This window comes from Salarias fasciatus, chromosome 14 (genome assembly GCF_902148845.1).
Source record: "Salarias fasciatus chromosome 14, fSalaFa1.1, whole genome shotgun sequence".
In the NCBI taxonomy this organism is placed as follows: Eukaryota; Metazoa; Chordata; class Actinopteri; order Blenniiformes; family Blenniidae; genus Salarias; species Salarias fasciatus.
Window position 1 is genome coordinate 10,242,537 of NC_043758.1, and position 17,357 is coordinate 10,259,893.

The 17,357-nt window shown below is 40.2% G+C and overlaps 1 protein-coding gene across 3 annotated transcripts in view; it reads right to left on the bottom strand.

The window, feature by feature from the left end:
- arhgef12a (Rho guanine nucleotide exchange factor (GEF) 12a) overlaps positions 1-17,357 on the bottom strand; it is a 48,049-nt gene that overhangs the window by 30,229 nt on the left and 463 nt on the right. The window contains exon 2 of one of the 3 annotated variants that reach the window (XM_030107955.1): positions 12,156-12,353. In XM_030107955.1, coding sequence (XP_029963815.1) covers positions 12,156-12,187 — 32 coding nt within the window. In that variant the 5' untranslated portion in view covers positions 12,188-12,353. Of the gene's footprint in view, positions 1-12,155; positions 13,562-17,357 lie in introns of those variants that run through there. The other 2 variants (XM_030107954.1, XM_030107956.1) reach the window with 2 other exon arrangements.

Genomic DNA, 17,357 nt, shown 5'->3' on the forward strand with positions numbered 1-17,357 from the left:
AATTATAAACCATGTTCACTATTAAGAGGGTAATGACGCAGCAGATCAGGGCTGACAAACTCATTGTAGTTCAGGTGCCACATACAGCCTCTCATAATCTCACTTGGGTCCAGTCAGTGAAATTATAGCTACTTTAGTTTCAGTGTAAAGAAGTCGTAGAGGTAGTTATTTAAAGTAAGCAAATTTTTCAGTTTTTCTAATCAACTGCAAGTCCTAAAATACACACACTTTACAGTATTTGAATTTTGTTACAACTTAATCAGCAGAATCAGCTGAGACAGTCATTTACTCCAGAGCAGGGTTATCAAACCCACTTTAGTTCACTGGCCACGCACAGCCTCAGTCGACTGGATCAGTAATATTCTATCATAACCATGGCTCGATATATTCAATGCAAAAAAAAAAAAAATACATCAGTACATTTAGATTATGTTGACATTTAATCCACTTTTTAGAAAACCAAATATGACAGCGTCATCCCACAGGCGAGGTTGGACCCTCTGACAGATGTTTTTGGCCCTCGGGCCATATGTTTGACATCGCTGCTGTAAATTGAGATAGAAATATCATTTCCATACTAAGTGGCAGGAATCTCTGTAGTGCAAAGAATATCAAACATAGCATGGGTTTTAAAGCTATAATAAATACACTGTGGAATACTTTTTTTCCCTTTAATTATAGGTACTGCTCCTGACTAGCAAGCTGAAAATATCCTGGAGCTCCCAGGCTTCTGGGAGAAAATGTTGAAAACATGCACCCATGCCACACAGCAGGACTCAATTTTAAAACTAGTCCAAGCAACTAGAACTGAACGACAGCTACCCACGACTGAAATCTGCAGTTGTTTCTTCATAACCGAAGTTTTCAGCTATTTCTCACCTCAAAAACTACAAAAAAGGCTTAACAAGGTGAAAAAAGTCAGCTGTGTGACGGAGTAACAGTGAACAGATTTTTACTTTCTAAACGTGCCTTAAAGGATTAGTCACATTTACACATTTTCTCACAAACAGTCAGGGCTGTAAAGTAAGCACCATCTTTGGAAGCAATTTGGGATTCAGTGCCTTTCCAAAGGAGACTTTAGTGCGTGGACAAGGAAAGATGGGAGATCGAACTGCCAAAATTGGAACTGGAAGACAGCTGCCTCTACCAAACATATGGCGTCAGATTGCATGTGCACAAACTGCCCTTTTTGGCCGATTCATTTCATTTCCCTAAAAGTCAACACTTTCAGTTATTTGACATGCACGACCAACAATAGAAGAGGAATAAGCAATCAAAACATGGTAACTAAGAAACATAAACATGGAAATGGAGATAGCACTTTTTCTACAGGCTTGTAGTTCGTTTTTGCAGCAACAGTCAATCTTTCTTCACAAACCACTTATTACAAATTCAATTTTATGATGAGATAGAAAAAAACGCAAGAACAAAATGTTTTAAAAATAATAAATCATTAAGTTTCTCTTCTTCCATTCAGAGTTAACATCCCTTCTGACTTCTTGTGACTGTCGTGTGAGATGAAAATGACAAGAATTACAAAAATATCGAACCAGACCAATACTTTCAATGTGGAAGCAAAAGTGCTCTTGACTGCAAAGAGGAACTCGAAAGAAATCATACAAAATCCACATCAACCATATTTCAAGTTATGGACAAACGCCACAAACTCGTGAACACAGCAAGACTGTGCGGTGTCAAACCTGTTGTTAGCACTGACAGCCAGTCATCAAGCCTGATTTATGTTGCGGCAAAAGACATGAAATCAATCAATTCTTATTTTGTATTCTCCTGCGTAACACCGTGACGCAAAGAAAAGGGAATAAACACTTGCATTAAGCTGACATGTTACTTCATGCTGGAAGGTCAAAATAAATACAAAAAAAAAAAACAACCTGTTTTGTTTGAATATTAGAGAGACTTACAAATATTTCACAAAGACAGACACAATAAATACTGTATGAGCAAACATAATAAAATCCACAACTGGCACTGACAGTGTTGACTTAGTGAGATTATAAAATGCAATGGACAAAACCCAGGGGAGAATTCATAAATGACCACTTCCAACAACAATGCAATGGGCTGCAGGACATCAAATATCTCAAGTTAAAACTGATTTTTAGCAAAATAGTACAATCATAACGCATGAGCTACCAGTGGCAATATCACTTCTGATTTGGACAGACTCACTATGTCATTATTTTGACAACAGAAAACAAGAACTGGAGGAATCATATTTTGTACTTGTAGTTATGTAATTTGTTAGGAAGCATGATGAAAAGTGTATTTACAATACATATACTTAACTTGTGTTTACTAGAGCACTGCGAGCAAACAGCACGACACACACTTAGCCAGACATTAGAAGCATTGTCTGAGGGAAGTAATTATCTTGGTCATGTGTGAAGCTAAACAACTTTAATTAGCGACACTGGCGTAGGCTGATAGCTGAGACTCGTCAGCAGTCATCAGTCAGCGTGCATAGAAGAAAAACTGTTTACTCTGGACTGAAGATAGACTCTAGAAAGAAAAAGTGTTGCTATGACTTTAGCAAGTTGAGATAGTTCAGTGCAGTCGCCCTGTATCTTGATGGATCTTGACTCTGGTGACTGCAAGGCTGACTGGGCATATTAAAGGGTCTCATTTCAAGGCCAGCGTTTCTCTTGATTTTCCACTCAAATACATCGCTTACACGCAGCCACAACTCACAAAACTCCACTGTAAAAGTCAAGTAAACCATCACAAGGCTTTCATTATATCAGCAGCAAAGCTGTGAGCAGCAAACCTGAGCCACACTTCAATACAAGCACAACTACTTGACTCATATTATTCACAGGATGATAAGAATCCGGTACATGTCATATGAATAATACAACTGCATTAATTAAGTGCCTAACCTTCTGTTTATGTCAGATATCACATGTTGTAAGCTATGTCATTGCTTTTTGTCATTATATAGACCAAGCAACATAAGAATAGAAAAATAAGTTTGTGATGGAAATGTCTGTAGTACATAGAAAACACAGAACTGCTGCTAACATGCTTAACTGAGTAAATCCTTACAGCTGCCTTCCAACACAGCACGTAAAGTCATGCTGAAACTTTGATTCTGCTAAAAGAAACTTGTTTTCATGGCAATACAAACAACAATCTGTTAAAACTAGTCGGTGTTTCTTCTCGAGTGATGACTGAATCCGCTCAACAGTGGCTCCAGCTGAAACATCTTAACACTCCAGATGACACATTTTGTGCAGCCAGGAGAAACTATAAAGTCAACATGCCAAAAAAGGACCTTTTTTCCTTCTACCACCAAAAGAAAAAAAAAAAAAAAACTGTGTTCGAGAATCAGAAGTTAAGCTCATTCGATTCTTCAGATTCAGCTATAAAGGTCTGAGCGATTACCTCTTCCTGGATAAAGCCATTAAATGTTCAAGAAGCGAAAAAAGAGAGAAAGAAGGCAGAGTCAGAACAGGGTGGGATGGGAGGGAGGAGCAGCGCTGGAGCGGGCCTGGGCTTGAATGCTCCATTGAGGTTTGGTGTTTTGATGGAAAACTGTGGCAGAGCTGGGCCAACTGCAGCAGCAGTGGCAGCGAGCAAGGCTGGGACCAGACCAGACCAGACCATGGGGCAGGAGAGAGAGAGAGAGAGAGAGAGAGAGAAAGAAGGGACAGAGGTAGAGACGAAGAGCCCTGAGAGAGCAGGACTCTGACACAGTCACTTCTGTGAAGAGGAAGGGAAACTGCTTATAAGGAACTAAAACGACTTGTATTGAGAGGAAGCACTATAGGTTTCACTCAATTCCTTTTAGATCCGATCCAAGTACAGTCAGAATAATAAATGTCTTTTAAGAAGCAACCAGTAGGCACCAACAGCAACTTCAGATTATTGATGAGGGTAAAAGCATGCACCTGATATTAGGAAACACAGTAGGCTTAATAAAGAATGCGTCTCCCCGTCATTCATACAGAGCTGCTGTTGTAACTTGTACGAAAGGAGAAGTTGCAGTAATGTGGAGTCTCGACTGGAGCGCAGAGCAGTACAGTTCATAGCGCAGGTGTTGCTAGGGTTGGGAGAGGCGAGGCCTGTGTGAAACTAGCAGAGGATTGGACTCTTTTAGGAGTTGCCTGTCGGCTGCGGAAGATCAGACTGAGGTGTGTCCATACCAGGAGATGAAATACAACTACAGCACATCCTCAGATGTTGAGATTACGCTGCAAGCTTTGGCAGAACTGACGAGCGAGTCTGCGGTGACGGCACAATCTCCTCGCAGCTGGGTTTTGTGCTGAGTCACGTCGCTGGCTCGCCAAGAACCATATGCGGCTGGCACTATCCGCTTCTCGAGCGGCCGGCCATTCATAGCACATCTCTAAAATGAGCCTGTGCTTCTCTGTGAATGGTGTAATGATACGCTCTGATTCAGGGCCTGCAGCCAGTCGGTGCGAGAGAGAGCACAAACACTGCTGGTTATCTAATCTATATACCTGAGTCACACAATGTGGGTGCACAGACAAACACAGACTGCATGACGTCATTCTTTTCCACTCCCTGCCACTGAGAAAGTCGTCTACACCCACGCAATTACATTTCTTTTTTTAAACCACCCTCTGCATGACACTGGCTTCATATCCAACAAAGCAATGTCGCTCCCAATATGTGACCTCAGTGGTGTGACAATGCAGTGTTGAGTACACTGAAGTATGGATTTAAGGGAAGAAAGGATTAAGTGAGTGTGTGAGACAGAGACCGAACAAGGGAGGGGGTTGCGGTGTGTGTTAGAGAGACAAGACCAATAGCTTTGGAGCTCAAGCTACAGCCTCAGGGGGAAAACTGTGCCCTTTCTGCCCCAATAAACCTCATCAGGATTCCTGACATGAGGGCCGGGGGATAGACATTTCTTCACGCTATGCTGTCTGCTGTCCTCGAGCACTGGGAAAGAAAAGAAGGTGGTTCAACATGCTTCACCGTTCACACTGGTGCAAGCTATGAGGACTACCTCAAAAAACCTGGCAAGTTCCCCAATCGATAAATCCTCTGAACTGAGTAGATGCTTCAGATCTTGATAAGGCTTGACTTGATAAGGCAAGTTACTTTTTCTGGCTGTTTTCTGAAAGTTCGTCTGGTTGTTGTCAATTGGATTTATTATTAGGGGAATGTCTTTGTTACAAGGGACAACAATCACCTGAAAAGTGTAATATAAGTAAGAACTAACCTGAAATGATCTCTAAGGTTTTTTCAATAAATAGAGCTGCATGCTGGTGCTAACGCTGATGCAACCTTGAGTAAAAACACATTACTGACACGTCATTTTCTCCAAAGCTGTAAAATGTTCTCAGGGTGTCCCTCCAGAAAAATCGGTCAGCCTGGTAGTGTTGGGATCTTTAGTGCGCATGCTTGTTTCTTGAATTTTGGGGGAATTGTCTTTTTGACAAACTTGTTTCGGCCTTCCTGTTCCCAAATCCACACTGCACAAATATAACCCGAAGGTTATTATAATTTTAACATTTAACATCAAAGAGTCAGTGTGATAATACTGAGGATACATACTCAGCGCAAGGCAAATTCATTTATAAAACACTTAATAAACAACCGCAGCTGCGACAAAAGGCTACACACAGACATAAAAACCTAAAGCATAAGGTTTGAGCAATAAAATAATAAAAGCATTAAAATGGCAACAATAAAAAAAACAGGAGCAGAGTCTCAAGCTTGGTTAAGAGCCAAGGAGTAAAAATTAGTCTAAAAATTAGTCTAATAAATATACGTAAACAATAGTAAATGGGGAAATATTATAATGTAAGAGTAATACATTTCCCTTTTTGTTGCAAAATTGTTGTACATGTAGTGGTCAAAAGGATGGTGCTCTGATCTAAATTTAGTTTTTACTTGTGAGCTCTTCATTTTTGAAGACTTAGGCCACAACCAAAAGTTTTTTGGCATCAAGTTGACTTTTCTATTTGACACCGGGCACCACAGAAACTGTCTCCTCAAAGTGCGGTGAGTCTACTGTTAATGTGCTTTACCCGCTCTTATGAACAAGTCTCAGCAGAGGATTTTTGTCCACATTTTAGTATTTAAATGTTTACTATAAAACAATTGATTTCTCTTTAATTATTAGATTGCTTTTTAATTTACTGATACATGCAGATTGTCACTGCTGCTGGCTCGGCACAATCTCATGAATGCAGGAGAGCTAAGCGAAGGGTTGGTGTTGACAACAACTGATGCCACCTCATAGAGAGCAAATGCTTCTCTGCATGAATGATGCAGCTGCACTCATGCAACATCTATTCCAAATATAAAAAATACATGAAAACATGAAATAATCCTCTGGTTAGGCCCTGTAGGGGGTGAATGAAAGAGTGACCACGACAGCAATACAGTGAATACAAATCTGGTTCTTTTTTTTTTTTTTTTTTAAACACTGTACTAAAACAACTTAGACTGATGAATGCAAGTTGAAACCTAATACACTGAGTAGTCAGTCGCTAAGGGAAACAGAGAATGATTATGGCCTTCACTGGCCAACAAGAATATACACAAAAGATTCTCATGGAAACCGTATAATATTTTGCAGTACAACCCTGCTCATCCTTTTTATTGGATTTTCCTATTACTTTTAAAGGAGTTGGCAGCCTATTAGAAAGTAGTGGCTCTACAGGTAGATAAGAGAACTTGTGTTCTGACACTTTGCTCTTGTCAAGAAAAAACTGGGGTGCGTTAGTCTGTCTAGTCACCCCTGAATCAGCAGAAACACGCAATGGAAGATTAATCACAGAGCAGCAGCAGGTTGGTTCATTCCCTCTACAATAGTCTCTCGAAGCGCTCGCAGACAACGCTCAATTAGAGCATCCTCAGTCCCTGGGAATAGGACTGTGAGCATGGCACAGAAATCTATTATTTCCTCCTGAGAAGGCATGTGTGACCAGCTACATGTAGTGGTAATTATATGCATCAAATTTACATAATCAGCTCAGCATGAATGTTAATATCTGTATATCCAATCACATCTTGATTGTACAAACTGCTGCAGTTAGCCTGAAGGCACGAGCCCAGTTCAACACCACCAAACTCCCTTTAATGTACACGTGAGGACTTAACGGCTCTCTTTTCTTGTCCCCTTTTAATCCCCCACTGTTGTGATCCTATCTTTTGTGGAGTGAAAATAATGTTATGGCCTTAAAGCCCTTCAGCCTAACAGGCCAGGACCGCAAAGGGTGTCTACAAGCATCAACATCACGGGGCTGGGTGATAGACCCCAACTCCCCCAGCACTCTGAGCCCCAGCCCTGTGCCCAGGCTCCACCCACTCCACAGCATCACAAACCCCCAGGCAAAGCTAGTTTCTCTCCTCTCTGCCATGCCTATCCATTCTTCTACTCAATGTCTTTCTTTTCAGTCAGGCTTAAATTGACAACCAAGAGTGAGATTATAAATAATCTAACCATTTCAATATCGTGCAATGCAGTATTGTAAACAAACTCGACCTTGATGCACACGGTGACAACAAAAAAAGTGATTGATTCGAAATCTGAAATTAAAGATGCGTGTAATTCAGGGGGAGTGAAAGAAGAGTGGCAGGAGTGAACTCAGTATGGTGGGATCTGTTGTGTGCCTGCCAAAGTGACATCCAGGTGTGACCCTTTTCTCCAGAGGGCTTTATTTACATTCTATAAATAAGCAAAACAAAGAACCCGCCTTGTGCACTGGTGCGGGGATCTGGTTCGGCAGTGTTTCAAAAAGATAGAATACAAACACGTAAAACTCCTCGTTCAGCTTTCCAAAAGCCTCAACAAAAACAAAGTAGCACTGCTGCTGTCTTGCTGCACTGATAACACCAGGCCGCTAAAATGTGGACATGCCATCAATAACAAATCCAATCTGAGGAGCGATGCGTTTAATGCAACACTGATAACCAGACTGCCCAGCAGAATGCATTTAAAAGCAGATGGAGTATAAGCAACAGGACTCACGCAACACCATATATTGGACAATTCAATGCGGGAGTGATTATGGAGGACTATTAAGAGCATCCGTGCTGCGGATTAACTAGTTTTCAGTCTAACTGGTGGCTGTGGGTCACTGTAATATATAAAATACTGAAAACACATGCAGATGAATCATTTTCACTCTTTAGAAAAATCAATAAAGGCTTGAAGTGCACCAAAACTATACATGAGATCTTGATGCAAATTAGATATTATGATGATCATGGGAACATCACATTGTCAGTCCTGCAGCTGACTTAACAATGCTGGATTAAAATAAATTGTTGGTAAGGGGGAATACAGATGAGCTTCCAACATCTCCATTCATGTTTTCCAAATGATCCGCTTCAATGTGCTTCTCCATCAATACATATGTTGAAACGCCATATAATATTTTAGGAGTTTGGCAGCCACTCCGAATGATAGTAACCAAATTTTAACCAGCAAGATCAACTGAAAACATTACAGCTGTATGGAAACACTGAGAATTATGCCTTTTTTTCCCCACCTTTCGAGGGGAAGGGTTAATCACTCAACTTTTACTGAAATAAATAAAGAATTAAATAAATAACCATGGTAACAATTTCAAATTATCATGAAACTGCATTAGTAGCTCTCTGGAGGTGTGGAGTTTGTTTTTGGTTTATTTTCTCCTACACCATGATATAAACACATTTGTGCTTAATGGCACACCTCATTTACAGATTGAGCTCTCAAAGGATGCATTCAGAAAAACATTTAATAGGATATAAAAAGATGTATATCTTTTAATGACTCATGCCCTGAAAAGGCAGGTCATCTAAAATGTACCTTTTACACCTACTAAAGCACAAAGTATACTTACATTTATTTTTTAATTGTGACGAGATCATGTTTTCTCTTGTTTGAGCAAAGTCAACCACATACATACTAGAATTTTATGTTCCAGTAGTGACTTGAGATTTTGTTTTTTAAGAAAAATTAAAGTACCACATGCTGACACACAGAGCTGAAGCAAATCCTTTACAGAATATTGTATCTGCGCTTGACTGTGTAGAAGTTATCTTCAAGTTGTTACACCTTTCCTATCCCTCAAGGAATCAGAGGCACACAAATAAGGCTGCGGCTTGTGTTTGTTTTCATCATTAAATCATTGGTTTACATATCAAAATCTCCATACCTTTTTACTCCACCACTAGTTTTAGCCATGTCTGTACTAAACCGGAATACACGACTACTCTCGGTAAATGTGAAAGTCTATTTGGTAGCTTTTAGGCAATCATGCCAGATGAAATACTGGTTGCCGAGTTAGTATCAAAACGCATCCATTGTTACTTGCAGAAACCGTATTGGTGTGTAAATAGTGTCATCCTGTGCATGCTGAGTGGGATCCACTGCTCTTCTGATCAGAGCTCTGAATGACCTCTGCAAACTAATTTTAATGCACAGTAAGAGCAGCTGACACAGCTTCCTCCATATCAGCACTGACTAGATGGAGGAGACGCATGCTGCATTATCAGGGAGGGATGCCAAATAGAGGAGACGCATACAAGCAGACCGAGCTGTCAGAACTACTCTTGAGGACATTTATCATGAGGAAACAAACTCCACTGCAGTAGTGCTGAACATAAACTCTACAACCCTGATAATATCCAGCTACTGTTGACATAATTACTTTATTGGTCAAACGCATGACAGTAATTTATAACAATTCTGACAAATGATTAGCCTTTACCTAATTTACAACATCAAATATGCTTCCTCTGTATTCTCGATAACAAAATTAACATTCTACAGTTTTTAGCTGATGACTGGACAAAAAAAAAAATAAAAAAGGAAAACAACCTGAAGACATCACTCTGGCCTCAGTTACACTGCTATTGGCATTCTCACATTATCACTGACAGCTTAATGTCTAAACAAATATCTGCTAAATCACCACCATCATTTACCTTCTAATCAATGATAACAAATCAATGCCTGCCAAACTTGACGGGGGCAACCCCCATTACTGACGTAAATCCACACTTTCCCTCCCACAATACAATAACAGAGACACACTCCAACCAGCCCTGAGCTGAAAACACCTGATCGACACTGACAGACCTGTGGGAGAAACATACCACACGCAGCTATGGTTGCTGCCCCCCCCTCCTAAAACCTATTGTTTACTATTAGTGATGTCACCAGCACCACTTCCCGGGAGGGCCTCAGGGTGGGGGGGTGGTGGGAAAAACGTGGAGATCAGCAGAACTCTATGACAAAGGGCTAACCGCACACTAAACTGATCCACCGGCTGGCAGCCCAACCCCAATAGATGCTGGATGTATACTCCCCCAATCCAAGGCCAACGGGGTGAGGAAAAAAAAGCACAACACCACATGGGAAAGCCGAGAAAGCAAGGACAGGAAAACGCAGATAGACCCAAGGAGAGAGGCGGAGACACATAACGCTGCTGATCAATAAAGTCATTACCACTGACCATAGAGGAGATCACTCTCACGAGCTGCTGCATCCTAAACTATAATTCAGATGTAGGACAACTATAATTTTTGCACAAGGTACACAACGGCTTATATGCACAAGTCGACCTGTAGTCTGCTCAATCACTATTTTGCATTTCATTTGTTGAGGTTTATTCTAACAACCTGCACCAAGTCAGACTGGCAGATTAACAGTTAAAAATTTAAGGCCATTAAGATCGAGAAAAGAAAATACAGGAACAACCTCATTCTCAAGACCAAAATACTCCACTAAAAAGGGTATGAACATACAGGAAATGTGTGCTGGAAGTCTATTACGTGCAAGATATTTGAGGTTGCAATGTATGTGAACGCATCCACCAGAGAACAGGATGCTACATGTTGCAAGAAGTATTATTTGTTTTTTTAATTAATCCGTTTTAGTTTTGCTAAAGACTTGATAATAGCTAGCTGAAATATCACAACAATCACAAGATCTAATAGACGTTTATTAAATGGTGCCAGCACTGTCATGATAATGCTATCTGACACACACACGCAGACTAAAAAGCACCACAATAGCAGTTGGTGCCAGCTACTGCTGCCATCATTGCAGTGGGGGAGGGGGGTCATGTAAAAATGGGGTTGGGCTTTAGCCTCTAGCTCTTGCCATGAGGATATTTCATATCCCAACCTGTGCAATAAGCTCCCCTCTATTCTGAGTCTACCAAGCACATTCCAGCGTATCGGCCTTCTCTGTTCTCACAGGTATGTGGGATTCAGGTGGGAAAGCTTGATGCAATGCTGCAGCTTCCCCTCTGCTTCACTGCCAGAGTGCATCTGATTGAGAATAGAAACCTCTTTATTCCCCAGGTACAAATATCACAGAGGAATTCATTCCTGTGATGATGTCAGCCAGACAGTCGTTTTGTATACTGTGCCTCCTGAGTCAAGTTAGCATGAACAAGATCTTCAACTTCGTTGTTGATGAATCTGTTGGTCACTTCATGATGTTTGAAGTATCACAAAACGCTGAAAATGACAACTGCTGTTTTACAAAGCTTGGAAAAGTCAAATGTAATGTCCAAGAGTTAAAAGAAGACATTCAGTTCATCATTAAGAAAGACTAAACATGACTCTGAAGTGATAAAGGTAGAAAAACAGGAGCAAAATATTGGTTGAATAATTTTTGGTCAATTGATCCATCATTGCAGCTCCACTATGAATTGATCTTTATCAGCTAATTTAGTCTATTCTTCAGGCTATGACACATGAATTAGCCCTCTGGTTCAAACTAAGTTGACAGCTACCATAGATAAGGTGATTACTTCACGGAGCTAAGGTTTTGTCTAAATCCAGAGATTGTTTTAATAGGTGTAGGAGAAGGTTAGCTTTAAAGGCTTAGGGGTAATAGTGATGTTGAAAGGTGTACAGGGATCATGGATGACTGTTCCCTGGCACACTCACAGCAGCAGGCCTTCTCATTCCCTGGACAAGTAGTACTTTACGGTCTGCAGAGAACTCCATTACCCATGCTGAGATCAGCAGAGTTTCCATCAAGATCTAATGTCCTTACTTAGTAACTGTATAACACAGTTATTACCCAGCACATCAATACAAAGAAGCATTTTACTTGGAAAATACAAGACATGGTTAAAGAGACTGTGGTTTTTGTATCACCACAACAGAGTCACACAGTTTAAGGATATAAAGGTGAGTGCATACTGTACCTGTCAGTGAAGCTGGACTGTGTGTCACTCATTGGGCTTCCTGTTCTAGATTTGCAGCAAATTATATCCTATTAACATTTTCCAGAGTGTGGTGAGGCAGTTTCCTGGAGCGTCTTTGCCTGGCATTCGTCTTTAGTAGGATTTTGAGCACGGTGCTTTTGAATCAACTCGAAGGACAGTGTTGTGTTGTTGCAAACACTGGATGAAGCAAGGAAAAATCCTACCTGCACTATGTGTCCTTGTTAAAATCAAATAGCAGCACGGAAACACAGTGCAGACTTTACAAATGAATCGGGGCCTCGGTAGTATGAAGCTGTCCAGTCAGATTACATCCAGCCCCGGCTATTAACAATATTATGGCAACAACAATAAATACACTGCTCCAGCTGGCACAAGTTGTCGTGCATGTAGGGACTCCTTGTGTGACTCCTTTGCATCCACGTCCGCAGGTTTCCGCCGATATGAAATGTGTAAACAATCCGTATTCCGATGTAAAAGACACGCTGGCCCTGCGATGGAGTCCCGTCTGCCACCACCCTTGCTCGGCCGAGTGGCCTCGGTGCGGTGCCTAAATGCTCTGTGGAGATGCTGGAAATTCCTGCAGTCCCATTTGGTGGTCCCAGCTCCCAGAAAAGCCTGTCTGTAGCTGCGGGAACGTCTCTCCCGTGACCATGAGAATCGCTCGAAACCGAGTTTCCAACGAGCCGTGATACGAAATTAGCAAAACAACTGCGGCTAATGTTCCGCCGGTGCAAGACCATACACTCGAAAACAAAGTCGCTGAGACGGGTGTGAGATAAAATAAGTAAAAAGAAAAAAAAAATCCCACACGGGAGGGTTTCTCTCAGGAAAATCCTTTCTCACGGCAAGCTGGCAGGCGTAGAATCGAACCAGCTACCAGCTAACAAAACAGATGAGCTCTTTCAGCAGAAAACTTTGCTTCGTGTGCAAACTAAGCAAACTCCCGTTCACAACAATGAGCCGGCCGACCACCCAAATATATATATACACAACACCTCGTGAATGTTGACAGGCTTGTGATGTGTCTCCGCGTTATGTCCTTCACAAAAAAAAGTCTCCTTGAGGGGGGGAGGGAGGGAATCCAGCGGAGCGGCTCGGTTAGCACAGCGCGGCGCTCCTTGACTCCATGTTTCCAGAATTCAGTCGTTTCTCGGCAGAATTCCCGTGGATGGAAAGCAGCTAGCTCCGCGGCCAGCTAACGGGACAGAAAGTATCAGCCACTCTGCCGCGAACAACGACTAAACACCCCGGAGAGGGTGGAAAACTTCAGACGGAGAGCAAACGAGGTTTTTCCCTTTCCCCACCCCACGCAGGACGCTGTTCGCTCGGGAATATAACTTGTGGAAAGATAGCAAAAACCCCACTTTCTGCCGCTAGCAACGCCCTAGCCAGCTAGCAGTGGAGTCCAAGAGCGCTTCCACTAACCACTTCCGCCGGGAGATGGGAACATCTAGTTTCAGCATAATGTCACACAGCAGCCAAAAACCTCAAAAATACACCGTGTCACACAGCAGTCTCACTGTTACAGCACATATAGCTTTATTTTGTATCGTTTTACTCTTATTTACCTGCCTTTCGTCACGTTTTGCTACTTATTCACGTTTGTTTTACGTTTATTTATTTCTATTTAATTAAAATGTATGCTGTTATGTTGATACTGTTGATCAGTCAGTCAATCTAGCTATCTGTCTATCTAGAAATAAATGTATAGATATATACAGATATAGATATACAAAATAAAAAAAATTATAACAGAAATGTGCATCATTTTAACGAATTAGAAATAATATGGAGATGTAAGATTTAAACTTTTTGTAGTAATGTTGCAAAATTTATAGTTTCCTCAGCTGATAATGATAATCATCATACCTGTATTTCTATATGTAGCACCTTCGAAGTCAGAGTTTTATTTTATTTTATTTAATTTATTTATTTATTTATTTTTTGGACTGAGGGAGATGTAGTCTGTCCACTTTTTAAAAATATGCACATAAGGCTAATTGCTGACTGTGTAATTGCTTGTAAAAATAGTGAGACAGTTTGTCTCTGGGTTTGCCCTGTGATGGACTGATAGTTTGATGGAATAAAAGGTGAATTATTGAATGCATCACATGCACCATAAAGCACAGACTGGTCTGGCTAAACACTAACAATGGTATAGGCACCTCTAATGATTTTAGTGTCAATTCAGGGTTGCCAATTGATATCACTGGCATGTTTTTGGACTGTGGGAGGAAGTCAGAATACCTGGAGAGAACCCATGCGGTCATGAGGAGAACATGCAAACTCTACACAGAAAGGCTCCTAATCCTCCCATCTGGTCTTTGAACCCAGGGTATTCTTGCTGTGAGGCAAGAACACTTATCACTGTGCCACCCTAAATGGTTTTGTAATGAGATCTTATTTAATTTGAATTCTTGATCTGACTCCACATGCAAATTCATAAATCAAAAATGGGTTGTTCAGCTGTAAGACATGGTCGACCCAGAGAGGAAAATATGGTGAGGTTAAGTCGATTAATCACTTAAGTGTTGAGTAGTCAATCATTTTATTTACAGTGCCTTCCAAAGCTTTGGTGCTTCAGTTTCCCAGAGTTGAGGAACTCCTTTATCGCTCCTAGTAATTATCACTGTACTGAATGGCTTTAAATACTGCATTGTTTTAGTGCAAAAAATTAGCTACAGCATTTTTTAAATCGTTTACGAGTGTTTATTGACCAAACAATTGTGTCCTCATAGAGATAATCAATAGTTACAGCTCTCTTGTTGTTGAGGTCTTCTTCAGTTGTGGCCTTTCCATAGAGAAGAAAGCTATACATGCACCTTGTCAATGGGGAGGTAATTTTCCCTTAGGCTCAGACACCATCGTTATTATTATATTAATATTATGTGCTTTTGTTTGGCTGCCTGTTGTTGGCTCAGGTCAAAAACAGTAATTACACGGCTCATTAACGCCTCAGAGTCCAGTAATGTATTGAAGGAGACTTTCATTTTAATTAAATGTCCTCAACTCAGCCAGTGAAAATCTGACTGAAATGATTAAATATTACAGAGAAAATACACAAATATGTAAACAATACTCAGATCTATCTGGTTGCTGTTGGATTTGTATTCATCAATGTTTACTGACTCCAGCAGTAGTCTGTAAAGACTGTAGATGTGTGTTTATGTAATTTAACTTTCAAACAACTACCTTAAAATAATATCAAATTGTTTTCCATGCAATGTCGGGGTTCATCTGCTCCAATTCATTTAGGAAATTCAATGATATTCTGCCAAACCTTTCTCAATCCTTTGTATTGCTAATGAAAATTATACAGTGGCTGCATGTCCCAACCAGTACATTAAAATGAGTTATTATCATACAACATGGGGGCATCTCTAAAAATGAAACATGGGGAAAGGTTTACCCATTATTTAATCAAAACAATAAGAAATATTTTATTTCATTGAAACTAAAACTTTTTTCTCGATCATAGTAATCATAAGTCATGAAAATTGCTCCCATAAAATGAAACGTTTTATGTTCTTTTCAGCTGGATGCCAAAAATATCACAAATGAAACTGAAATAATGGTCAAACATGTTAAAAGAGTAAATTAATTGACAATACTATTACATTTGCAATGATATTAAAATGTTTTGAGACTCACGTGCCTACTGTATTCATGTTTTTTATTCAATGTCCAAGCAAGACAAGATACACAACATATCCAGTAAGCAGTGAATCAAATAGAGAAAGTAGGCGATTGATATTCTGAGGGGGCCGCATTACAGTCTGAGGTGGAGGAGGGGCTGAGCCATAACTTCTAATTAATTCTGCTCAATGTGGGTAAGTCTCCTATTCAGTAAGCAGCACGTTATGATTTTGATAAGTATTTCATTCCGTGTTTTGTCTGATTGAGACGAATCAATTAGTACTTTTTCAGTATGCCTACTAATGTGAACTACACACAGTGAAAACAAATTAAGCCACCAGCTTTGAAACTGAAATAAACTGTATTCTCTCCACAATTCGTCTATCTTATGTACTTCTTTACTACAAATGTCATATTATTGAATTGAATATAATACATTGAATCTACAGTTCTCACCAAATCAAAGAGTAAATGCATTGAATTACTTGATTATAAAAGCAGTCAGTTGAAAACCCTGCAAAATGTGCTCTAGTTTTTTCATTATGAAGTCTTCACTTTGGTCCTGACAGGATCTTTCTTATGTTTACTCAATGACCATTCATACATTATTGATATGACGCCATCATGTGGACATTTGAGGTAACTTCAGTTTCAATGTAATAATGACTCGGTCTGGTTTATTCAGTGTTTTATATCTTTGGTTAAAAAAAACAACAACCGTAGCTCATGATATACTGACAAAAACAACATATATATCATTTATTTTACTTTACACACACATTACGAAGATGAAGCATGACACTCCAGACTGAAGCCAGTCGCTCAGTACATTGGCTCTCTCATTGGGAGATTTACAGTACGGTCATAGATCGAAAACAGACATAGATTAAGAAAGTACATTCAGGTAACTAAGGCACACACCAGTTAAATCTGTCTTTCCTTGAATGTAATTAGGATTTCCATGAAATTGAAGTCAGGGAAACAGACTTATATATGTGAGAAACTGTCGAACTAAAAATGAGAATTATACGCAAACCGGTTAATATATCCATGTCTCAACACATAATTGAAATCTACTCAAATACACAAAAAACAAACAACTTGTGCAAACATAAAACAAACACGAGGTTGAAACACAAACATAAAACCTGGTAGTTTGGGAGTAGAACGGAATAGTCAATGTCTTGGATACCGAGAAGACATCACCTGCCTTCAGCCTGGAAATGACTCATAGCAGCAGGCGCTTGGCTCAAAGGTTAAGGCAAACAACAGTGTGTACACCATGAAAAAAGGTATTACCTTCCTCAGACAAGGTCAGGTCAATTAGGAAAAAAGAGACTTAAATATTAGGTATATTCGTCCCAATCAAACAGGCTACCTGGAACCGGTAATTTGACATGGTGTTTAGCATAAGCAAAATGTAGTTTCACATTTGTACAGCGGCTCTCACATTGATCAATTTACCATTTTTGCATTCAAGTGGTTGGGTAAAATCAAGTCTGTGCAAACTATTCAGGTCTCTAACCTGAGCCAGTGAACTTTTCA